The sequence below is a fragment of the Canis lupus genome, chromosome 36, assembly GCF_003254725.2.
Source record: "Canis lupus dingo isolate Sandy chromosome 36, ASM325472v2, whole genome shotgun sequence".
Taxonomy (NCBI): Eukaryota; Metazoa; Chordata; class Mammalia; order Carnivora; family Canidae; genus Canis; species Canis lupus.
This window is the reverse complement of record NC_064278.1, coordinates 22,181,923-22,206,940: the sequence shown is the minus strand read 5'-3', so window position 1 is coordinate 22,206,940 and position 25,018 is coordinate 22,181,923. Positions and strand designations below refer to the sequence as shown.

At 38.8% G+C, this 25,018-nt stretch overlaps 1 protein-coding gene and 1 long non-coding RNA gene across 17 annotated transcripts in view; one reads left to right on the top strand and one right to left on the bottom strand.

Moving 5' to 3' along the window:
- The window catches only part of OSBPL6 (oxysterol binding protein like 6), a 213,888-nt gene that overhangs the window by 9,604 nt on the left and 179,266 nt on the right, over positions 1-25,018 (bottom strand). For 6 of the 15 annotated variants that reach the window (XR_004803135.2, XM_049106180.1, XM_035696195.2 and 3 more), the window contains 10 exons: positions 23,724-23,857; positions 22,866-22,889; positions 13,696-13,803; positions 11,907-12,044; positions 5,399-5,486; positions 4,625-4,878; positions 3,742-3,879; positions 3,351-3,414; positions 2,228-2,306; positions 473-617 (listed from right to left, as the gene is read on the bottom strand). Coding sequence is in view for 14 of the 15 variants with exons in the window: in XM_049106180.1 (XP_048962137.1) it covers positions 473-617; positions 2,228-2,306; positions 3,351-3,414; positions 3,742-3,879; positions 4,625-4,878; positions 5,399-5,486; positions 11,907-12,044; positions 13,696-13,803; positions 22,866-22,889; positions 23,724-23,857 (1,172 nt within the window). In the remaining variant the exon portion in view is untranslated. The remainder of the gene's footprint in view (positions 1-472; positions 618-2,227; positions 2,307-3,350; positions 3,415-3,741; positions 3,880-4,624; positions 4,879-5,398; positions 5,487-11,906; positions 12,045-13,695; positions 13,804-22,865; positions 22,890-23,723; positions 23,858-25,018) is intronic. The other 9 variants (XM_035696181.2, XM_035696199.2, XM_035696204.2 and 6 more) reach the window with 5 other exon arrangements.
- On the top strand, positions 13-23,775 carry LOC118350065 (uncharacterized). 2 transcript variants are annotated; one of them, XR_004803191.2, is made up of 5 exons: positions 13-405; positions 5,259-9,983; positions 14,349-14,688; positions 20,884-21,059; positions 22,481-23,775. It is a non-coding gene; the product is annotated as an uncharacterized LOC118350065 (long non-coding RNA). The 2 variants fall into 2 exon arrangements; XR_007408578.1 differs by lacking the exon at positions 22,481-23,775 and having other exon boundaries at positions 20,884-21,983.

Genomic DNA, 25,018 nt, shown 5'->3' with positions numbered 1-25,018 from the left:
ATTTGGATCATCATAGTGGCAGAGTTGGATAAAGCTTATAGTGCCTGGAAGTTATCATCCACATGCATCCGCAGAAAATGACAAATGCATTATAATTAGCTCCCTAAAATAAGATCACTTGACTATGTTGCAATCAAGAGGGAACAGAAATAGAAACCAGAAGACTCGCTATAAGGCAAGAAGTGTTTTCTGGAATTTTACTTAATGAATACTGACTGGCTGCTTAAAAAGAAAATTATTTAGAAAGAAGAATATTTCTTCTGTTTTGAAATGGTGCCTTTTTTGACCTCCACACGTTCAGATGTCTGCATGCCTTGAGTAACTCCGCCAGTTGGTTCTGCTTTCTTATCTAAAACGTCCTTCAGGATCAATGATATGGGACAGACTCACCTGCTGCTGTTACAGGTAACTTTTATATCTTCTTTACGAAGCATTTTATATAATTAATTAATTAATTAATTATATTATTTACCTTGACGAATGTGAGTTTGCAAATGCAAACACTGCTTTTGGTATTTCTAATGGTTACTTCTCCGTAATGCTCTATCCACCTCCTCCCACTGAGAATGTTGTGTATGCACGTGGTGACTTTATTCCATACATAGCAATCTCCATACCTAGTGAAGAATACAATGTTGATTAAAAACAATGAAGGTCACAAATAGGTATTTCTGTTTCTATGACTGAGAATATTCTTTGGCCAAAGCTTCCTTTTCCCTCATTTTCCTCTAATTTCTTTGTTGAAAGTTTCTATGTAGTCAAGGACATTTATTGGGCTCATTCATTTAAGGAACATTTCAGTGCCCTCTATAGTCCAGATGCAAAAGCCACCAAGTTGACTAGGACCTGTTTCTTGCTCTCTTCAAGCAAGTGTGGTGGGAGTAGATGGTCATGGCAATAGATACTTATAAGAAAATATGATGAGGAAATATCATAAGAACACAGAAGGGAGAATCTTTAGATCTGCCTGGAATGTGGGGTGAGTATCAAGGACGACTTGCTGGCAAAAGCTGGATTCAGTGTAAACTTAGAGGATGGATAGGAGGACGCTGTAGGCTGTGGAAAGGTGCTGACAAAGCGACAGCAGCCAGAAGAGCAGTATGCATCAGGGGGCCTGCCAGAGGTATGCCACAGGTGAGTGAGTGTGGGGGGTGGCAAAGCTGGAAAGGTGTTGGAGCCGAGCAGGGGAGGCCTTCAACGGTGCACCAATGGGTCTGGACTCCTACTACAGGTAATGGGCCATCGTGGAAGGATTTGAGGGAGGAACTAGGCATGATAGGGTATGCCTTTAAGAAAGATTACCTGGGGACATTGTTTCATACTTTGAATTAAGACCAAAGACATGAATAATTCTTTGAGAAAAGACTAATGATCACAAATAGCATGTATTTCACACAAATTCTGGGTCACAGTAAGTTAGAGTTTTTGCCAAGGAATGATATGGCATAGCTTCCAATCACCTTTAGGTTTGCACATTATCTCTATTTTCAAATAAAATGTTATTTCGAAATAAAGTAAAACACTTCTAAGTTTCTTTAAAAGTGTATGAATTGGTACGATGTAGGCTCTCTATATCCCTGGGAAAACTCTCTTTCCACTTATGAGTTTGCAAATATTTAAAGTTTATTTTGTGGTCCTGGGAATTCTTCGCTTACCCCACCTTCCTTCATATCTAATTCACTAGCAAATTCTGCCACAGAATAAACAAAAAGAAAGCCAAACAACACCAACCAAATGCAAAAAACAAAAACAATCAATACTTTGGCCTCAATGAAAACTTCAACTAATTTAAAAAATTTATAAGCTATATCCTCTAGAAAAATACCATGAAAGGATTTCATCACTCCTCTTTAATAAACAGACTTAGACATTAAAAATAGTCCCTGGATCTAAGACGAATTCAAAAGTGAAAATACATATTACATAGAAAAGAAGTGGCTAAAAAGAGAAACTTTGATGTAAAATGCAAAGTAACATGGTACCTGGGACAGACAGGTATAGCTCATGTTGACTTGGTGAATGGAGCATGCGGAGATAGAAGTAGGGAGCTTTGATACACATGCTACAGTTCTTATTTGCTTTTCTCCATTCTTAAAACTTTGTAGAAATTAACAGAAATTTTGGGCATACATGGAGGTGGATCATTGGCACCTTCTAGAGTTTCAAAGACCCATTTCTGACTTAGAAAAGCAAGTAGAAGACCAAAATGAAGATGAAAGGAACCTACTTTGGAAGCATGACATTCAGTGTTCCAACAGGCAGGATTTCCATTGACTTCCCCCAGAACTTGTTTTTCCATCTGATATCTAAATAACACAGGCAGAGGAAAAGAAATATGCATTCTGTATCTAATCATTTATTGTGTAAAAACTAACATTTGTGTTAACGCTCTACATTTCACAAAGGTTTTTCACAATCACAATTGATTCTATATTGTTGATTTAATACAGAAGTACCTGGGAATGACCCAAAGTGAAAAAATCAACTGTGAATCAAAAAAATCTACTACCTATGTTTCTCCATAACACACATTCCATATTTGTTTCAACTAATAAAACTGGGAAAAGCTCAGAACGGTATGTGTGTATGTGAATTCACATACACATATACACATAGACTCTACTGCGCTTTAAAGTCTAGATAACATTATTGTAAGTTTTAACTAAATGGTGGAAATAGTTAACATATATGTTAAAAATAAGAGGTATAATAAAAATAATTGCAGTATGGCAATGCCACTGATTTATATACCCACTGATTTGAAAAGTTATATTATTTGGGAGAACAGAAAAAACCTAAATCTCTAGATACAGAAAAATAAGTAAGATTTATGAGAAAATGAAATTAACTTAACAAACACGTTCCTACACTGGTTGTTAAGATACGGCCCAGGGCTCAGTGGTTTATCTCACATGATGGCACAATGTTTTCATATCCAAATAGACTGTGACCACACATGATGTGTCACAGAATCTTCTTTTACGATTAAGATTTCCTTGCACACCCTCAAGAAGCAAGAAGGCAGCAGACAGGACCTCCATGTTATGGATGCAGACAATGAGGCATAATGAGGTAGAGTGATAGCCCTGAGCCGGCACAGCTGGCCTGGAGCTCTGCTATCCCTAGGGCTTGGTTTCCTAGGTATACAATTTCATTTCCTAGATGACGTGGTTTCATATTTAAGCCAGGAAATCTGAGTTCTCAAACTGAATTCGACACCAATTATTAAATAACATTCTCTGAGTCCTCAAGGTAGAAATCTAACCCGAGCATAATAATATACTTTTAGAAACTAGAAAATTTTCAGAGGCTCACCAGTTGGATTTTGAAGTTATATTTGAAATACAAACCTTGCCAAAACACAAAATTCTTGGATTCACAGTGACAGGCAGAAATGGGTGGATGATGGCTAACCTGGTAAATAAAAACAAAAAAGAAGGCAAAAACATCAGTGTTAAAGCTTCCATAAATGATCATTTTTTCCCAACATATATAGGCTACCCCTAAATAAAAACTAGTCAACTCTTCCGTCTCTAGTATTGAACTATTCTCAGAATATGTAAGTCTTTCACTTTAGTTCTTCTTTTTCCAAGATTTTATTTATTTATTTTTGAAAGACAGAGAGAGAGAGGCAGAGACACAGGCAGAGGAAAACAGTGGTTTATCAAAAAGCTGTTTCATCATCAACCTGTCCTTCCATGGTTTCTACGTAGAAACCTCACTGAGTCCAGCGGGACTTACCTGTTCTGAGAAAAATCGGAATCCCTTGTCCTCTCTAATGCATTCGTAAGTCTCTCCAAGGACAGGGTTGAATGGCTTACTTCCTGCTCTGAAATAGGTGGAGCAATATCCTGAAACTGCAAATGCAGCAATAAGAACCTGTTAAAACATTTAAGAAAGGAAAATAATATAGGAGAGACTACTTCCAGGTCTGTTCGTCCCTTATTCCTCTAGATTTTACACAGCTCTGTCCACGGGGGCTGATGGGATGGCATTTGCGTTTTCTGCCCTTTGCACAGACTCTTTGTAAATGCATGGGTAAAAATATGAGTGACAATGACGTTAAAGTCCTCACATGGGAACCGGCAGGCATCTGAGGCTAAGCATTCTTCGTTTAGCCGTCACCCAGTTTCCTGAGCATCACAGAGTTCAAAGGTTCTGAAACCCAGCTTACAGGTTACGTCCTCTGCACAACCTAGCACTGTGGCTGCTGGCGCCTTCTGGAGGGCAGTCACGTTTTCCACAGTTGTGTGGACCAGAGGCCAGTGCAGAGCACAAATAGGAGGTTACTTGCTCGGACCCAAGTTCTCGAACAAATGGGCTCTCTCCTGGTTTTCAGGAAAAGCTGCTAGAGCAAGGCTGGGCATACCTTATACCTAGGAGTGTGACAGCTTAACATCCTAACTTCAGAAACTCTCATGACCAATGATAAGTCATACAGTATCTATCTTCTAGAAAGGTATCTGGAACTTTGGGGTCCTGCCCAATTTGTGCAAATGAACCGTTTCGTCCTTTTCCTATGCAGTGTTATGCAGGAACCAAATATGCCATTATAACAAATTCTGCCTTAGTCCACATCTAAGGTTGACAAATCCCTGAAAGGTACTGCTCTGTTATTTATTACCATGCGCTCGTAGGGATCGTCAGTCTCTGAAGCCTTGTCCAGAAGCTCACTGTATTCAATCTCCTCACAGAGATGCTGCAGAGTGTTGAGTGGCTCATTCAGCTCCACAGGCATAGAGACTTTAGACAAGTCTTTACCAATGTTGTTCCTCAAGATATTCCACAGGTTAATGTTACTGGTGTCAGGACAGGGAGCTGGCAGGCAGGTTCGACGTCCGTTTCGGAAGGCTCCTCCAGTGAGCTCCCCATTCAAGACTGGAAAAGAGAGAAAGACGACGGTCATGATAAAATATATTTTGCTGTTTTTATTTCACAGAATCTGGGAAAGATGCACTCTTTCAAATAATTCTGATTGTGAGGCTTAACTTCTTAAGCCTCCACTAGACTCTCTCAAGAGTGACCTGAATTATTTCAACACAGAGTTGCTATTTAATGCACAAAACATCAACGTACAGGTTTTTTTTTTTTTAAAATAAGGTGTTACACGTGTTCAAATATTATTCCAGAAAAGACAAGTTTTAAAAAAATTAAATATATTTAATAGGAAAGACTCAAACTTTTGGTTGAAGCAAGAAGTAAACCTTTTTCATTTAAGCATCGACCTTATTGGGGTTTTCCACCATTTACCTTAACAGATTATACAAATATAAAATGCATCAAATGATCAGCTGCAAAAGGAACAATCAGTGAGGGGAGAAAATGATTGTTCACTGAGGCACCAGCATTCTAACTTGACAAGAAGACAGAACAACCTGGAAGCTCAAAGGATGCATACTTTGCCGAGAAATGTTGTCTGCAACACTCGTGTTGTCTTCAGATATATTATCGCTCACATCACTGATGTAAGACTCATCATCTGAAGCCTAAAAAAGGGGAAAAACACAGAAAGGATCAGAATTCTTGTTTGGTCTTGAAAGGCCAGAAAATCAAATGATTAAAAGTAAAATGTTGCCCAAATAAGCAAAAGCACAGGTCATAGGGGGAAATGTATTTGGTATATGTCATGGGAACACTTGTAGTTCCCTGCCTTAGTTGGGGTGGGAGGTCGGGGGAGGCCAGTACATAATCAGAAATATTTCAGTGCAATACAGTAATAAGGTACCAAAAAAGGAGCTTTATACTCCCCCTAGAAGATTCAGGAGAGGAAATAAAATTGGCACTGGGTGTTGGAGAGGTTTTTAGAAGGGGTTCATAAGCACAGGAATAGGAAGAGTGTATAAAGGGGAAGGGAAACACAAGAGGAACATTCCATTCTAGGAACGCTCAGAAGTTGAGTGGCTGTGACAGAGGGTGGGGTGAATAGGAAGAGGGTCCGACTGTGAAGGGCTTCGTGTCAACATAAAGGGTTCCCATAAAATCCCACAGGTTATTACATGCAGGGGGATGATAGAGTCATATTTAGTTTACAGGAAGACACCTGGCAACTTTCCTCTGGGAGCTCAGATAACAGGATACTATATAGATCTGGGGGAATACTGACGGGTTAGGATGGCCACGATGGGGATCTGGAAGGAAAGCTGCTTTGAGATCCAGGTTTGAAGATAATGGACAAAATGTGGCAGATTATTTGGGGGGTGGGCGAGGAAGATCCACGGACAGGGGAAATCAAGAATTAAGCCACTCTCTCCCAGAGAACAACATGGAACAAAAATGAAACCAAAATTTGCCTGAGAATGAAATGAAGGGGCAACATACGTACTAAGGGGAGGAGTTAGACATGGATGAGATAAGAAAATAGAGTCCCGTAGAGCCAGCCAGAGAAATGGGAACAACCAATGTCTCTACTACAGGCAAGAAACCTGCTGGTACTCATTTACTGTCTTCAAAATGAAATAATGTTACATTTTTTCTGCACATAAAATGTTCTTGCTGTAAAAAACTGGAAATTATATGAGGGTAAACAGATTATAGAAAAATTAACCATAATTCCGTCACCTAATGGAAACTACTTCTAACATTTGGTGGATGTTACCCCCAATTTCAAAATGGCTAGACAAACATACTGATATATATAGATATCTTTAGATCCTGAAAGGGGGTCAGTTTACATCCTGTTTCATAGTGTTCTGGATATATTTCCATTAAAATAAATATAGCTCTCATCTTTCTTTGGAATGGCAACATAATTCATTCTATAGGTATGATACAAGGAATTTAGCCAGCATTCAAATGGTTTCCAACTTTTTACTACTATTGATAATACCTGGATGCACATCCTTGTAAATATATTTCTGTGAATCTGTGTGGCAACTTTATTAATATTTATTCCTAGAAGTGAAATTGCTGGATCAAATGGATCACATTTAGGCCATAGGCACATGATGCCAAATTGTTGTCCTGACAGATTGTAGTCATTTGTTCTCACCCGCAGCACGAGAACATCCATCTCTCTACACCCACTGAAACACTATATATTATCAACCTTTTTTTAGTATCTACTTACCTAACATACATAAAAGATTTTTAAAAAAATTTACTTATGATACAAAAAAAAATTTACTTATGAGAGAGAGAGAGAAAGAGAGAGAGAGAAGCGCGCAAGCAGCAGGGATGAGCAGACAAAGAGGGAGAAGCAGACTCCCTGCTGAGCAGGGAACCCAATGTGGGACTTGATCCCAGACACCTGAGTTTGTGACCTGAGCCGAAGGCAGATGCTTAACCGACTGAGCCAGCTAGGGGCCCCCTAAAAAGATCTCTTTTAAAGGTTGCATTTCATCTTGTGTAAATTTGTTTTCTTTCAACTATTTTTCAGTTCATTATATAGGTTGCATTTTGGCTAGTTTGCAATTTATTTTTTAATGCTGTTTATACCTTTTTTGGCTATGTAAAAATTTTAAGTTTATACATAATAGAAAACAATCAGTCTTTGCCTTTAAGGTTTCTGGATTTACTGCTGATGTTTTAAAAGTTAAAGTTGAGGGGATTCCTGGGTGGCTCAGGGGTTTAGTGCCTGCCTTCGGCTCAGGGCGTGATCTGGAGACCCGGGATCGAATCCCACATTGGGCTCCCGGTGCATGGAACCTGCTTCTCCCTCTGCCTGTGTCTCTGCCTCTCTTTCTGTGTGTCTCTCTTGAATAAATAAGTAAAATCTTTAAAAAAAATAAATAAAACATCCAAAACAATATAGATAAGAAAATTATAAAGATATTAAAAAAATAAAAGTTGGGATCCCTGGGTGGCGCAGCGGTTTGGTGCCTGCCTTTGGCCCAGGGCGCGATCCTGAAGACCCGGGATCGAGTCCCACGTCGGGCTCCCGGTGCATGGAGCCTGCTTCTCCCTCTGCCTGTGTCTCTGCCTCCCTCTCTCTCTCTCTCTCTCTCTCTGTTACTATCATAAATAAATAAAAATAAAAAATAAAATAAAATAAAATAAAATAATAAAAGTTAAAGTTGAGAAGAATTCATATATTTAGGGAGAATAGTGATAGAATTATTGCACACATAACTGAAGAATGGTAGCTTTGCTTTGCACACTGAGCAAGTCTATAAAGATGGCAAATTGAGAATAAAGTCTTTTTCTGATTCATGTTTTCCCACTGCCAACTGGTTTCCAGTTCCTACCGACTGCAAAAGAGCTGATGGTGAAATCATCAGGCACATGAAAGCCACTTTCTTTCTTAGCTTGATAGAAAAAAAAAAAAAAAAGTAAATCACATTCTTCCACATGATTTCTCTTCAAAAAGCTAATCACACCCAATTACCTTAGAGGAGACAAATGCCCACTCAAACGAAATTCATGTTGCATGCATGTGTACCGTTTGAACATTTATTATTACGAAAACACTCAGGCTGGGGCGCCTGGGTGGCTCAATCAGTTAAGCGTCTGCCTTCTGCTCAGGGACCTGGGATCGAGCCCTGCATCAGGCTCCCTGCTCAGTGAGGAGTCTGCTTCTCTCTCCCCCTCTGCCCCTCCTTGTGCTTGTGCCCTTTCTCTCTCTCACCTGCTCCCTCTCTCAAGTGAATCAACACAACCTTTAAGAGAAATTTTTGTTTTAAAAAAGAAAACATTCATGTTTTATCCTATAAAAAGTTATAAAGTCTTTTCTTGAATTTCTAATCTTTCCCAAAGAAATGTATGAGAAAAATGGTCCAATACCCATTTCCTTCTAGAATGGTCCATGTAGAATGTAAAACAATTCTATAATGACAGTGGGCCCTGAGTAAGATCTATGTTCTCATATATGTGAGCAATCGCTAAGGCTGGGCCATTTAGCTGTGGTCCATGCACTTTATCCTATATATAAAGTTAAGGCTCTGCAGTATAATAAGACAATTCGTATGTATTTATTTTCTCCACCCTGGTCAAGAAGTCCTGGGGACAAATATTTCTCCTTAAGAACTTAGGGATTCAAAAGAGTTCAGGAAATATATAAATATATTTTTTTCCTAGATGCAACCAGGCATGTAGCACTGTGGAAACAAGTTAATAGCAGAGGAAGGGAAGTAGATCATTCTGGAAGCAAAACCAGCATTTTTTAAAGGAGCTGAGCATTCATTAAGTGAAGTGCATTGGTAGATATCACATAAAGAGGATTTTTCTCTCACTCACGGAAAACGTTAACGTCAGACAGCTAATGCCCAGATGTTTCTTAGATTAATCACTTGTTAAAGTGCTATAAGCATTCTTTCATTGGGTTAGCAAATATCTGGCCCCTGGAAGGATCCAGAAGGACAAGAATTGCAAGAGGCTACAGCTGAGAGCAGAGATCAGATTATAAGGGCCTTTGTATGAGGGCTAAGGAGTCTAGACAGTGATCCAAAGGACGAGAGGGAATAGGGACAGGATCAGATTTGCATATCAGAAAGATTAATCGGGCTGTCCAGTGGAAAATGGATTAGAGGGGAAAAAAGGGAGGCAGGAAAACCAGTAATGGGGACTGATCAGGTAATCCAGTGCGGAGATGGTGGTGGACCGAATCGGAGGAGGGGCAGTGGAGCTGGAGGAAAACATAGGGATTTGGTAGTATTTAGATGGCAGGGGTTAGGGACCCCAGCGAGTGGATCAGTGTGGGGGCGGGTCCTAGCAAGCAGATGGAGAGAAGGACAATACCCAGTATCTGAGGTGAACACACGGGTAGAAGGGCACTTGGATAAGCGATATGAGGAGTATAGGCAGGTTTCTCCCCACGTCGGGGTAAGTGTGTGTGTGACCGGTGTTGCTGAACCCATGTTTGGACATGCTGAATGAGAGGCTCTGTTGGGCCCCCGGTGGCAATGTCTCACAGGCAGCTGGTTATGTGGATCCTGAGCTGACTCTTGCTCTGTCTTCAGACCCGTTCTCTCTTTGAGTTTAGATATGAACACCTAAATACTGGCCAGATAACTCCCCTGAGAGGCCTGACAGACGCGCAGTGGCTCGAAGTGAGTACATCATCTCCATCCCCCCCGCCCTTCCCTGTGCCACCAGGTTCACTCTTCCTCCAGAGCTGGTACCGCCATGCTGCTGCTTGGACTTGTGGAGGACCGTGCTTCACGTCCCCTTCACTTCTGTCTTGTCAGAGTCTGGTCCGAGTGGCACTGGGGCACCCAGCCAGTGTGCCCCCAAGAACTGATGGGTCAGAGACCAAACAACATGAAGCCAAATTTGCCCGAAACCTGACTGAATGAAGAAGGATGAAGGGTTGGTCAGCAATGGGAGGTCAGAAAAAGCAGAGTCAGAACGGAAAATGCTGGTGGCATGTCTCCAGCATGGTGGTCCCCCGGGGTAAGATGGGCTCCCAGACACAAATACCCTGTCCACGTGGCACAGAAGCCCCTAACGGTGGCACTATCACTCCCCGGCCCTCCCAGCCTTTAGGTCACTCAAGTCACTTTTCCTGCTGCCGTTCCTTGCTCACCAAGCAGGCTGGCCTTAGGGGAAGAGACACGAATCAGCAAGCAGGATGACTTTGTCCATCTGATAGCATCTGATCAATTCTTATTACGAGTAATGACACTAGTACCCTGGCTTACACACGGAGAGTCTGTGCATCAGTACACACAGGACTAGGGATGTGAGAGGCAGGTGCGTGGCGGGGTGTGGAAACGAATTCAGTACCCGACACAAGGATTCTATTCTACATCTCTCCCATTATAAAAGTGATAAGTATTCATTATTTCTTTCTCTTCTCCACTTATTTTTTGTTTCTAAAATCACTCAGAATTCCAAACATCCGAAAGCAACTAGAACTAATTGTCAGGATGTTTCCTTCCAATCCATTTTCTATGCATATGGAAATAACATTCAGCAACTATTTCATTTCCTTTTTGTAAAAATGCAGTACAGATTTGCAACCCCAAACGACAAAATTTTTAATCAGCTGTGTGGGAAAGAGTTTTGGCTGTTTCTCCCATGCTGAAAGTGAAAGAGAGAGAGAGAGAGAGAAAGAAAGAAAGAAAAAAGAAAATTCAAAGTATGCTTGACCAAATTTCTAAATTTCAGTAAAAGAATCAATTTCTGCAACCTGATCAAAGGAGATTCCCTGCTTCTAAGACCTAGCCAAGACTTATGAGCACAAAGAACAATCCAAAAAATCTTTATGGGTAGAAACTTCCAATTATAAAAAAAATAAGTCCTGGGGATGTAATGTACAGTTAATAATACTGTATTGATATCTGAAAGTCGTTATGAGAGTAGATCTAGAAAGTTCTTGGCACAGGAAAAAAAATTCTGTAACTATGTATGGTGACAGATGTTAACTAGACTTACTGTGGTGATCATTTTACAATATATGCAAACACCGATTTTATGTTGAAACTAAAGTAATGTTGTATGCAAATTATACTTCAGTAAAAAAAACAGGACAATAAACAGTTTTTATGTTAGCCAGTGGTAATCTCCAAAACCCTTAATTACCCAACCAGATATTCTAGACATCATCTTTCTAAAGAAGTTCAAAATCATGTCTCTAGTAAAGACGTGTGTGTGCACATGCGTGTACACACACACACACACCCATAAATGGTGATTTTCAAATTTTCATTCTTTCTTTCTATATTTTACTTGTCTCCTCTACAAAAAACTTTGCCATCAACTATTTGGTTACCCTGAAATACAAATCATACAACAGTGTCCGAATGAATGCTGGATTCTTTTCTTTTATTCATCAAATGTAGTAGGTTGGCACTCAGATGTTAAGTGTTCAGTAAATGGGAACCAATATAATTTGCATGCTTTTGGCTTTCCTACAACTTAAGACTCTTACTGTGATGTTAAAAAAAAAAAAAAAGTCCCCATGGTCTTACTTTCTCCAACCCAAACTCCTCATCAGAAGTAACTGGGGTTGACACATCAAAAAACCTTACCTCATTCTCTGACGAGCTTGCAGAGAGCAGCACCTCCTGTGCATCAAAGAACTCGGAGACAGACTCTGACATGGAGAGGCGGCTCTCGTTGGCTACCTGCTGTGACAGGGGGAGACTGACATGGATTTGCTCTCCAGCCTAGAGAGGACAGAAGCATTTGGTGTCATTGTTATTTCTTTGAAAGAAAAGCTATTTGTTCAAATTAGACCATGACGTACTAGGCCAGATTTCTGGAGAAATTCACATCATAGGTTAAAAGAGTGGTGACCACAGATAATTTTCACTTGCAACTCAGTAATGACCATGGCAAAAGTTTCCTTCTAATAATATGTCTGAAGAATCCAAAAGGCATAGCTGAAAGGTGTTGGTCCTGTGACTTGATTTCAAATCAATGCTCAATGGATATTAAGTGGAGTTTAATAGTCTGAACCCCTATGAAGACAGGTTCATTCTCATAAACTTAGATCCATCACTACTAGCCATATCTAACCAGTATGCGAAATCTCAAGACATATTTGTAGAAACCACTAGAGATATGCAAAGAAAACAATCTATGTAACTGATTTTTGAGACAATACTTAAAGGTCATTTTCCAGTTTGATCATAAACTTTAACCAATGACATAATAGGACTCAAACATCAAACCTATGGCAAACTGTATTTTTATTCAGTAAGTGACAAATATATATAGGTATCATTTCAGGTTGAAAAGATTCAAACTAAGACTGTTAACAATTTCTGAATGATGCCGTTTTAGAAATACTTTTGGATTCTGAACAGCTGAGTGACCATGAGTGTCACCAAATACTATGTGATGCATGAAGGTAAGTGGACATAGGGTAGGGTGGGCAATTGAAATCAAAAAGAAGCTGTCTTGGGATGCCATTTCTGAAGTGATTAGATGGTAGGACCTTGGGACCTGTAGATTTCTACTAAATGTACGCTTTTCTGTAAATAGGACCTTCACACGAGTTAAAACTCTCACTTTGTTACATATATCCCTTTATATAAAGCTTTAATATTGCTATTGCAAAGTGTAAATTCTCATGGTTATAAAATAGTAAGTTTATAAAGCGTTATAGACAGAATTACACACTAAGTCTAGCCCAAATACTGAATGATCTCTTGTCCTTTTAGCATTACGTCAAAAATTCTCCTGAAAAATGGAATAACAACAGCACCTACCTCAGGGGTCACTGGGAGTGTCAAATGAGATAATGCATGCAACGTTGTTAGCACAATGCCCAGCACACAGTAAGCATTCACTTGACATGTGCTAGCTATTAATTATCAACATCATCATCACTATTAGTAGCTGTAATAGCATCATTAGTACTATTTTAGCAAGGTCAAGTGATTTCTCTTAAGACAGGGCTTTTAAAAGAAACCTTGAGAAAGCTTTCATTTAGCACCTTCTCAGCTAAAAATGCTTCCTCCCCGCTCCCCCCCACCATTTCATGGGCCATTTGATGATAAGGAACATTTCAAATGAAGACTGTGACAGACACAGAAAATTCACAAGCTGCAGTAGACATATATAAACTAAATATTCAGTAGCATCAGGTGAGCACAGATATAAATAAAAATAGACACCGATCACCAAGAATAATTGATATCGAGCTCATGTACTTGCTTCACTCCAAAGACCACTGAACTGTCAACAACACAAATATTTATGCAGAGAATCTTATTAACGGCAAAAGAACTGTATTAAAAAAAAACCCAAAATATGCAGTAGATTTAGATGCTATAAAATAAGTACTCTACATCTATTAAAAATGAGTCTTACCTCATCAGGGCTAGGAATAATATTTACACTGACAACCTGATCACATATAATAGATTCTGAATGTATTCTGTTCAACCGACTTCTTAGTTCAGCATTCTGGTTGAGTGCCTTAAATAACAAAAATTGCACATGTAATTGCAAGTTAATAAGCAAGCATAAAACAGAATAAGCACACAAATGCACATGGGACAACAGCGTCTATGACGTTCTTAGCTATAATTTTTAGAGTCATCATAGGCCAGATCCTACTGATAAGAAGAAAATGAATGGCTCAGAATTAAGGTATTCTTTTTTCTTTTTTCTTTTTTTTTGGTAAAATAAGAGTGCTACTTAGTAGGTTAGTGGGTTCAAAGAGTTCATGGATTTCATAAAAATGATTCATGGAATTTCTCCCCCTTGGAGTCAGGCCCATTACATCCAAGCCCATTCTACCACCACATATATATTATGTTTTACAGCCTGGGAATAAAAACTATTGATTCTTTCCTTTTTTTTTTTTTTTTTGGCTCTAGTTTCTAAAATTTGGGAATTGTCTCAAAGTCAGACAGTTACCTTAAAAATTATTTGGACATGGAATGAACAATGAACTGGCTTTACCTTATAGAATTATTATTTTATTCCAGTGAAAAAATAGTTGTATTTTCATTTTCTAGGTGCATATACACATGACAGGGCAGCAGAACTAACTCAAGACCAAAAGGTGCCTTCACAGAGCAGTGTAGATACCGACAAGCCTAATGAAGAACCTATCGCTAGAAGGAAACAAACTCCAAGTGATCGGCATCTGTATTTGCTAAGTCTGCATCAGTAAAAACACCACCTGCTATAACAGTTGGGTACGTGTGGCAAGAAGAGAGCAGCTTGACATAAGCTGGACTCCCTACGGGTGCCCTGTGGACAAAGGTACCTGCATCACACTGATGCACAAGAACGTGTTCCATATACGTAAGATAGACGTAGCTCACTGGAATTACATCAAGGATCAAAGGACAGGTGAGAACAGAGCCCAGTGAAAAGCTAGACAGTTCTTTCCTTTGCATTAAAGTCAGCAACGAGAAGATGGAGGTGGATGCCTCACAGGGTGGAAGATAAATGTCAGGACTTACAAGGCATCTCCCCAGGGAAGGGGGTACTGCTTTTCTTCATACAGAATGTACAGATACAATAAACCCATACACATACGAATATAATATCATGATTCTAACTCTGTAGCTATCAAAACAGCCAGGAGAAACTACAGAGTGGCTAAACTTTACAAACTTGCATTGAGCAGTGTGTAATCTCTGAGCATGGAGCACTGAACAGCCTCTCCTCTCTCCCTTCAACATAGCTTTTGCTTTTTGAGCAGAAAATTGTTCATTCACAGCTTTTGGCTTTTGTTTAAAGTCCTTATCACCAGCCTGTAAAATATGTGTAAAATAGAACACACCTGGTCTGGCAGGCTGTCAGGTGTTGATGGATTAAAGGTGGATACAGATCTTATAGGTGCTACATTTACAGAGAGAGGGAAATATGGGTCTAGCTCTTTGAGGAAACAGGGATGTTATTTAGATAAAAGGTGATTACTTATATAGTAAATAAATCATGCACCTTAAAGGGAGAAATTCTATATCTTTACATTCTGCAAAAGTGCTCAGGATCATTTTTCCCAGAGCAAAATCTCAAACACTTCGTAGTTGAAAAAACAAAACAAAACAAAAAAACAGACAAACAGCATACTCCTATCTTTTGTGGCCACTTCACCTATGCTTCTTTATTCTTTCATGATTTTTTTTGCCCATAAGTATGTTGAAGGTTGTTTTGTTTATTGAAATATTTGGACTCAGATATAGTACTATTTTTTAGGTAGGAGGCCTTGTGGTGGGTTGTTTGAGGGTTTCAACTGCAGAATCATAGTCTTGACCTGATGATTTCAGACAAACCTCAACAGAGGGTTTCTCTAAAGTGACTATGCTGTCTGTTGTCACTGGAGCAGAGTTAACAAAACACCACCACAAAGACTCAATGGTGAGGATAAATAATAATGGTTTTTCTCAGAGTAGGAGTTTCCAACACAGGCTTGCCATTTATAACGAAACACGTCCTATCGTTTGCTCTGGATCTCTTGAGCTAAATTCTCATTTAAGCTCCTATTTCATCCGATAGTCATTAAATGCAGTTCTGTCTACAGGTGTGTGTGAAGGCACAAGGGTACCTCTAGCCATGGGATCAAAAGGAAAAGTTTATTAATAATACATATGCAGTGGCAGAAAAAGGTTGTTGTTATATAGCCCCCAAAGCATGGAAATAAAATACTCTTCCAACTCTGGCAGCCCCAGCAGCAAAAGGTGGAAGCAGGCAGACAAGTGAGCGTGCAACGGTCTATTTCTTCATATCTTACCCGGTCAGCTCCTCCTTTTGCCTTGATCATACAGACTGTTTCTGAAGTTTGCTATAGCCACGTGCCAGGAGCTTTGTGGTGTAGTGCTCTCAGGCAGTGCTCAGGACCCCATTTATTATTTCCCTCCCTAAAACTCAACTATTTTCTCTGTAACGATATCATGGAAATCTCGGGAACATTGAGGAATATAGGTATTTTCTGTGAAATGACACTATTAGTGATAATTAACATAGAAGAGCCCAGATGATGGCAGAAACAACATTCAGAACGTACCCAAGGATCATGAATAGTGGAGAAGCAAGGAAAAAGGAGGCGCATCACCAGCTACTCACACCAGCCAATGAGCAAGAGAAGCTAAGGAGACTCATCAGGAATGGCATTGCTCTATGAGGGGCCCATGGGACCAAAGACCTAACAGGGAGGAAGCTCCCTTGGGCACAGGGATTCCTGTCCTTGGATTCTTCGCCAGGCAGGCTGTATGCTTATTCTCACTCCCTTGGCTTAGTTAGTGAGCTTGGACCACACAAAAAACTCTTCTCCGAGTATGCTCATTTCCTCAGGTCCCTCAGACACATTCAAGTTTAATATACCCAAGAAATAAACCATTCCTTCTCAATCTATAAAAGTGGTTACCATCTTGAAATCCTGAGCCAGAACCAATTGTCCAAATCCCCACCATGTTGGCTATTATTAACTACCTTTATCCACCCTGGCAGACAATGGGTGAGGATTACCTTTGAATGGGTGAGACTCTGACACATACATTTAACGGAACTGTGGGTTCTGGGAAGGAAACCTGGATGCCTGATGGCTGGAGAAGGCTATGAAACATATGGCAAGAGGGAATCATCAGAGACTTAAACCCTTTGGATAAAAGCAAAAGTGGTTCAAAAGGAACGAGAAAATCAGTACAATTGTCAAAGCTAGAGTCATCAAGAGCCAAATCCTGGGAATTGCTTAAAAATCACCTTCTTTTTTAAATTTTAAAATAAGTACATACTATTACGGTATATTTGGAAAAAGGCAAAAAGGGAAAAAAAATCTTTTTAAAATTCATACCTTGCTACCCTATCAACCAACTGTTGGCAGCTTGGTATATTTCTTTCTAGCTTTTTCCTATACATTTTCCACATGTATGTGGGTTTTTATTTTTTTAAAAAGTGTAATAAACCCACATGTAATGGATACATACTTTACATCAGTGTCTGCCATTTATTCTTTGTATATAAACATTTATTTTATGTCGCAAACTTCACAAATACGGCGTTAATAGTTGTATAATAAGTGATTACTTTCTATAATTGGATACTTGTGATATTACCTATTTTTACTAGAATAAATAATGCTGCCATGAGTGTCTGTATGCATAATGGTTTTCCTACAATCAGCATTACTTCCTCAGACTAGACAAGTCAGTCATGGGCCAAAGAGTCAAAGATAAAATCTCTTTAAGGCTTTAAGAAATATTGCCAAACGATGTCCAAAATGACATCAATTTGAACTCAGTGGATGGCTAAAAAGAGATAATCCTATGAAGATTATCTTCATGCACATCAAATTTTGTCATGTTTCAGGGAATTTGAATTCTGGAATACTCTTGGAAGTTTTACCCGATAAATACCCCAGAATATTTATTTTGTGTATGTGAAATGTTGTAGACAGGAAGGATGGTAAATACTACAATTGGAATTTTAATTATGGTACTATGTGCCTTAAGTTGATTTTTTGCTTACATTTGCATTCATACCACATATCATTGATTTTAAGATGCACATTTCTTCCTACGTTTAACACCTCTGAAGCATTGTCAATTTAAATGACATTTTTTTCTTTTTTAGTGATGCACATAATGATGGTACATCTGACAATCTATGGCATATTGATTTAATGAAATACTGTAATTCTAGCTGAAATACAAGGGACATATTCTGCTGCTCACATTTCTATGGTCCCAACACCCCCTACATTTAACATAAGCTGTGCACAGCCTCTGAGGCCAGAGTAACGGTGTCAAAGTATAATACACTAAAGACAGACCCGAGTCACGTCAAATCTTTTATTATTATAGTAATCTGGGGCACTGAAGTTACCTTAGTCCTATTATATACTATTTGATTTGGGTGTTCAGGGTATTACATTAAATAGGATGTGAAATTGTAGCTGTGAAAGAAAGTTGTTTATAAAGGGATAGAGACCCCACACAATGCCCTGTCTTACAGGTTCAAATCTAACATCTACGCTGCCTCTCAGGTGTAAAAGTTACCTTTAAAGTTTCATGGAGGTATAATAACAGAATTATGTATGTCTTTGTGTGCACACAGATCAAGGAAGAAATATCACTTTAAAAGAGGAATTCATTATACTGGTCAGTCTTGTAAATTATTACATGCCCAAGGCAGGTAACAATTTATGCTGAGAAGGTAGTGAAGAATGCTAATTTCATGTATTTCATATGCTATGTGTCTTCTAAAAGGATAATGGAATTTACCAAGTTGATATAAGCTTCACTGAAAAGCAGTATTTTAATAATTTTACATATCAAAATAGGACTTACAACAAATAAAAACTATTAGCTTGGACTAATTTAAGAAGTTTTTTTTTTTAAAGATTTTATTTATTCATGAGAGACAGAGAGAGAGAGAGAGAGAGAGAGGCAGAGACACAGGCAGAGGGAGAAACAGGCTCCATGCAGAGAGCCTGACGTGAGACTCGATCCTGGGGCCCCCAGGATCACACCCTGTGTTAAACCGCTGAGCCACCGGGACTGCCCTAAGAAGTTATTTAAACACAGTCGTTCCTTCTCTCTCTGTGGAGAGACTTAACTGGTTACAAGAAAAATATCTGGGAGTTTAGCTGGTAATACTTGAATATGGATCAAAGATGTCTTCAGGCCACCTAAAATTACATTATAATGTGAAGTTATGCTAATATAAAGACATACTCAGAACACTCGTCTCAACGCATGGTATTTAAATGTCTTGTTCAGTTCTGAGTGCTACGTTGAAAGAGGGACAGTGAAAAGAGAGCAGGTCAACCAGGAGGGCGGCATCAGTTAACTGCTTCCCAGCCTCCCCATCTCCTCATCTCCTGGTTCCCTCCCCTAGGATACGAACATGCTGACACAGCTACCAAACTCCAAGGCTGACTTGCCCTCCATATATTATTTGCTGCTTAATCAGATTTTCCTTGAGACTATTAAAACCCTTTACCTTTGATCTCAACACTCAGCACCATCTAAATCCTTTGGCTGCTTCCCCCAAGTCTCCATCAAAGGATCCTCTTTTTCTTTAATGTCCTTTAAGTATTAATGTTCTATACAGCAGCACCACTGACCCTCTTTTATTCTGATTTACCAATATCTGTAGCTGTACCGATGTATCTACATCTTTTTAGCCCGGACCTCTCTCCTGAGCTATACATCTATATATCTAATTGTCTGATGGATGGAGACTGATACTTCAGTCTCAAAAAAAAAAAAAAAATAACTGTTTATGCCTGAAAAATCAGCTCTTCTTGTATTTCTAATCTCAGGGAAAAGAACTATTACTACTCTGTCACACAAGGAATCTTGACTCTGTCTCCTTGTCCCTCTCTAACCTGAAGCTGATCTCCAAGCCATGCTGAGTCTACGTCACCCCAGCTCCCCCACGCTTTGAAACTCATCCCTTCTTCCTACCAACTCTGGTACTTCCCAAGTTCAGGCCTGTATTATCTCAAATATTTTAAGACACTCTCCAACTAGTTTCACCTAATTCCATCCATCCTTTCCATACCGTACCAGAGTAATCTTTCTATATACGGAAATATATTTTCTGTTTCTATACACAGAACTTATATTTTCAATTTCTGGCATTATTACTCCCTTGTTAAAATTCTTCAAGGCCTCCCCAGAACTGATGAGATAAACTCTTCTGTGTGGTCCATTTTTTAAAAAGATAGATAGATAGACAGATAGATAGACAGACAGACAGATAGATTTATTTATTTATTTATTTATTTATTTATTTATTTATGAGAGAGAGAGAGAGAGAGAGAACACAAGTAGAGTGAGGGGCAGAAGGAGAGGCAGACTCCTTGCTGAGCAGGGAGCCTCATGCGATGCTTGATCCTGGGACTCTGAGATCATGATCTGAGCCGAAGGCAGACGCTTAACCAACTGAGCTACCCAGGCACCCTTCCTCTTTGTGGTCTTTGATGAGCTGGTTCCCATCTACTTACTTAGCTATTTCTAGATTAACTCCTCCTTGCTCATTCCATGCTTAGGCCCCTGTGAATTAACTGCCATTTTCCAGGTACCTCTCCAGTGGTCTAACCATGGATAGCAATTCCCTAGAGAGGAGTGAACTGTCAGTAAACTTAAATGTCTAAGCAGAAGCTATGGTGAGTTCCAAAAGAGAGTCCAGCTTTAGAGGCAATGAGGATAGATGGCCAGTGAGGGTATAACTAGCCCAATGGGAGGGTATGGACAGACGTAAGAACATGGACATAGTCGAAATACTGTGATGACACACAATAGGAAGCACTGAATTCTCCAGTGAATAGGGTATAATGAACTGTCTTTATAGTACCAAATTATTTTTCCATGTTTTGAGGATAAAATTGAGCTTTCTGGTTAAAAATACATTTATAACAATCAAAAAAGCCCCACCACAAAACAAAATGAAAAACAACTCACAACAATCCCTCCAAAAAATCTATTGAAACTCTAAGTTTAGAGACAAACAAATTACGCTTTGACAGGAGAAGGAAATAACCCACAAAATGTAAAGTTGATATAACTTTGTTTTATTTTACTTTCACCATGTTAGCATCGGGTCCTTCCTTGTGAACTGCTGCTGTCTACTCAGGCCCAGTACAAAGCTCAGTGCCTCCTCATCTGTGGCTCTGCTCGGAGGTCAGAGATCTCCCATTCTTCTGAACAACCAGAGCCCTGGAAATCTGCACCACCCATCTGTGGCTCTGAATGGCTCTAACTGTTTCCTTGGTAAATACTACTCATCTCACTAATCAGATCATAAGCTTCCTGGGGACATGACCAGAGTTACTTTTATCTTGGTGTTCCAAACCTTGCACTATACCTAATACATAGTCAGTTAAATGAAATACAATGAACAAATGAATCACTTTAAAATTTTGTCTTTACCATCCTTTCTAATCTGATGCCGCAGACCAGATCTCTACTCTTCTTCATTCTCTGTCTTAACAAACAAACAAATAGAAGCAAGGAAGCAAGAAACTAATACATTTTCAAAACAATTCAACAAAAACTAAAAGGCAACCTATGGAATAGGAGAAGATAATTGCAAACGACATATCTGATAAAAACGGTTAGTGTCCAAAATATATAAAGAACTGACACACAACTCAAAACCAACAGTTAACAATGGGCAGAAGACATGAACAGACATTTCTCCAAAGAAGACATCCAGATGGCCAACAGACACATGAAAGGATGCTTATCGTCACTTATCATCAGATACAAATCAAAACCACAATGAGATATCACCTCACACCTGTCAGAATGGCTAAAATAAAAAACACAAGAAACAACAGGTGTTGGTGAGGATGTGGAGAAAAAGGAACCGTCCTGCACTGTCGGTGGGAATGCAAACTGGTGCAGCCACTGGAAAACAGTATGGAGCTTCCTCAAAAAATTAAACAGAATTACCATATGATTCAGCAATCACACCACTGGATATTTACCCCCCCTCCAAAAAAGAAAAAAAGAACAGTAATTCAAAGGTATACATGCACCCCTGTGTTTACTGCAGCATTATTCACAATAGCTAAGATATGGAAGCAGCCCAAATGTCCATCAATTAATTGATGGATAAAGAAGATGTGATATATATTTATATATATACATATTTATACAATGGAATATTATTCAGCCGTGAAAAGAACAAAATCTTGCCATTTGCAATAACACGGATGGAGCTAGGGAGTATAATGCTGAGTGAAGTAAGTCAGTCAGAGCAAGACAAATACCATATGATTTCACTCAAACGTGGAATTTAAAAAACAAAACAAATGAACAAAAGGAAAAAGAGAGAGAGGCAAACCAAGAAACAGACTTTTAACCCTAGAGAACAAACTGCTGGTTACCAGAAGGGAGGTGGGGGGGGGATGGGTGAAGTAGGGGATGGGGATGAAGGCGGGCACTTGTGATGAGTACTGAATGATCAAAATAAGAACTTTTTAAAAAAGTTTGTGAAAAGGCAGAATGAAAGAAGCAAATACATTTTCTTATTTTTCTCCATACAAGCATATACTGCTACGCCTCTATTATTCAATACATCTGAGGGAAATACTGCAACTTTTAGGGGGGGAAAGGGCATATTTTGCACACTTACAGGATGACATCTGCATGTTTACCTAACCATTACTTTGATCTTCCTGATTCAGGGTACTTTCAGAATAATGATTCAGAAGATCAATTCCCACAGACTGAGCATTCACCAGATACGTGTCAGGAGGAGACCAAGGCACACCGTTAAGACGTGCTCACGGGGAAAGCCCTCTGCAGACTGGCACATCAGCTGCTGCTCTGAGTGCTCGTGCTCCCGAGTCCCTGGTCTTGCACTGGAAGCAGAATACGCACCTCTAGTGACAGTGTTTTATGGTGAGCACAGCAAGTGTGTCCCAGGTAACGATACTTCATAACGTGAAACTCAACACTGAAGGTGAGCTGACAGTTCAGGGACATAAAACATGTGAGACAGTCTGTCTCTGCTTAGGGACTGGGGGAAACTATTCAAGCAGGAGCCGAGCCACATGGAAAACCACTTACCCAGGATGTGCTTGCTCCTTCACTCTGATCCAAGGCACCAGGAAGTGAACAATATTTTATATAAACACTGAGTTCTCACACAAAGTCACATAACAAACATTGAATTCTCAGAGGTCTTTTTAAAAGTGCAGTCATAGACTAAATGAAGAAAATATTTCAGAGGACGTGCTCAGTGTAAAAAAGCGTTAAGTACACTTTCAAAGGATTTTTAGCAGAAATGTCAACTTTGATATATATCGGTATTTGATGAATATTAGGAAGATCAATATAATCTATGTTGGATAATATATAATGAATATATATTGACTAATATATTTTGTAATGTACAATATATCTTGAAGTATGAGTCTAGTTTCAGGGAGCATAACTTAGGAAGAAAATTCTGAAAGTATAAATCAGAAAAGAAAAGATCATTTTCCACAGATTAAGACGTGATATAAGTGGGAAAAAAATATTAAGCGTGGAAGATCTAGTAGATTCTGTTGTGTACAACACTGAATTAAATATATTCCAGAACATATTTTAGAAGTGTAAATCATGTATAAATGCATGATTTGTCTTTTAAAACCAGGGGCTGCCTTATAAATGACCATTGAGAGGCGTCAAAATAACAATTATATTTTTACAAGCAAGTTTGGTTGATTTTCACTCTTACCTTGATGTATTTTGCAAGAGAATTTTAATTTAAATTTTATTTAATTAACTTTTTTTTTTTTTATAATTTTGAAATTTAATCCTGACATTGTAGTCTTGGGGGAAGTTTGGTTGAATACGCCATGCATGATGGACCACCTCCAGTCCAAACTTTTGCCTTATGGGGTCAGGAATGCATCATGAGAATGAAACACTCTTGTTTACCTGAGACAGCGACTGTCGAAGCCGTGCCATCTGCGTGCTGTGGCCTTTATTGTGATCCTGCTCAGAAACCATCTGCTTAAGCTTCTCCTTCTCTATAGCTATGCTATTAAATGCAGACTTCAAAAGAGAATGCACTAGGTAGGGGGAAAAGTGAGAAACAAAAATCAAATGGATCGAGAAAGAATGTACAAAATTAAAAAAAAAAAGAATATACAAAATTACAAATTTCTCCGCACTTTAAGGCATGCATAGACATTATCTGGAAAGATTATATTGAGTCTAGTTAAAAGTCAGCCTTACAATGGACTCTTCCAAAATATCTAAACACAAAACAAATATGGTAATGGTAATTAACCAGAGTGAAAATTCTGGCATTTTATATCAGAAACAACTTAGAAGCAAGATATAAAATATTGATATCAAGTTTTAAATATCAATATTTAGAAAAGTAATCTATAATTCCTAGAAGGAAAAGGCAACAAGTTTTACCATGTCATGGTTGATAAGAATATTTGAACTTTTCTGTGTGTACAATGAATTCTCATGCAAATCGCTTCGAACTATCCAGAAATTATCTCCCAAAGCAGGTACTCAAAACGAGCATTTTATAAATCCTGCCAAAATAAAACAGGAAGCTGATTTAGAAGTCCTAACTAGTTCTCTTTGACATAGGAAATGATTTGGTCTTGAGAAGAGCACTTGAATTACTTTCTCTGCCAGGAACATCTTGATGTAGGAAGTGCTTTCAAAGAGTAAAACTTCCAGGTTAAAGACAAATAATTTCTGGAAATCTAATGTACAGTTTGATGACTATAGTTAATAATACTGTATTATATACGTCAAAGTTAAGAGAGTAGGTCTTAAATGTTTTCACCACAAAAAAGAAACGGTGATTACATGACACAATGGAGGTGTTCGCTGATGCTGTGGTGATAATCAACAGGTACATCTTAAACTTATGAAATGTTATATATGAATTGTATCTCAATAAAGCTGCAAAAAAAAAAAGGCAACAATGAAAACAACATTCCTCCCCTCATTTCTGTATACCTAATAACATACATTGGTAAAGTCTGAGGTAGTCTTTAAGTTTGAAATACAAGACGGCTGGCTTTCCAGCTCCTATCTCTATGATAACAGCTTCCATAATATGCAGTCTTCTAAAAAGGGATTTCCATATTTGAGAATTTATTTTTAAAAGAAGTGGAAAATTTCAGCAACAAATGCTGGCCTGAATTAAGAGGGAAAAATGGTAGGATCATAAGGGACTCACAATCTATTGATTTATGTGCCAC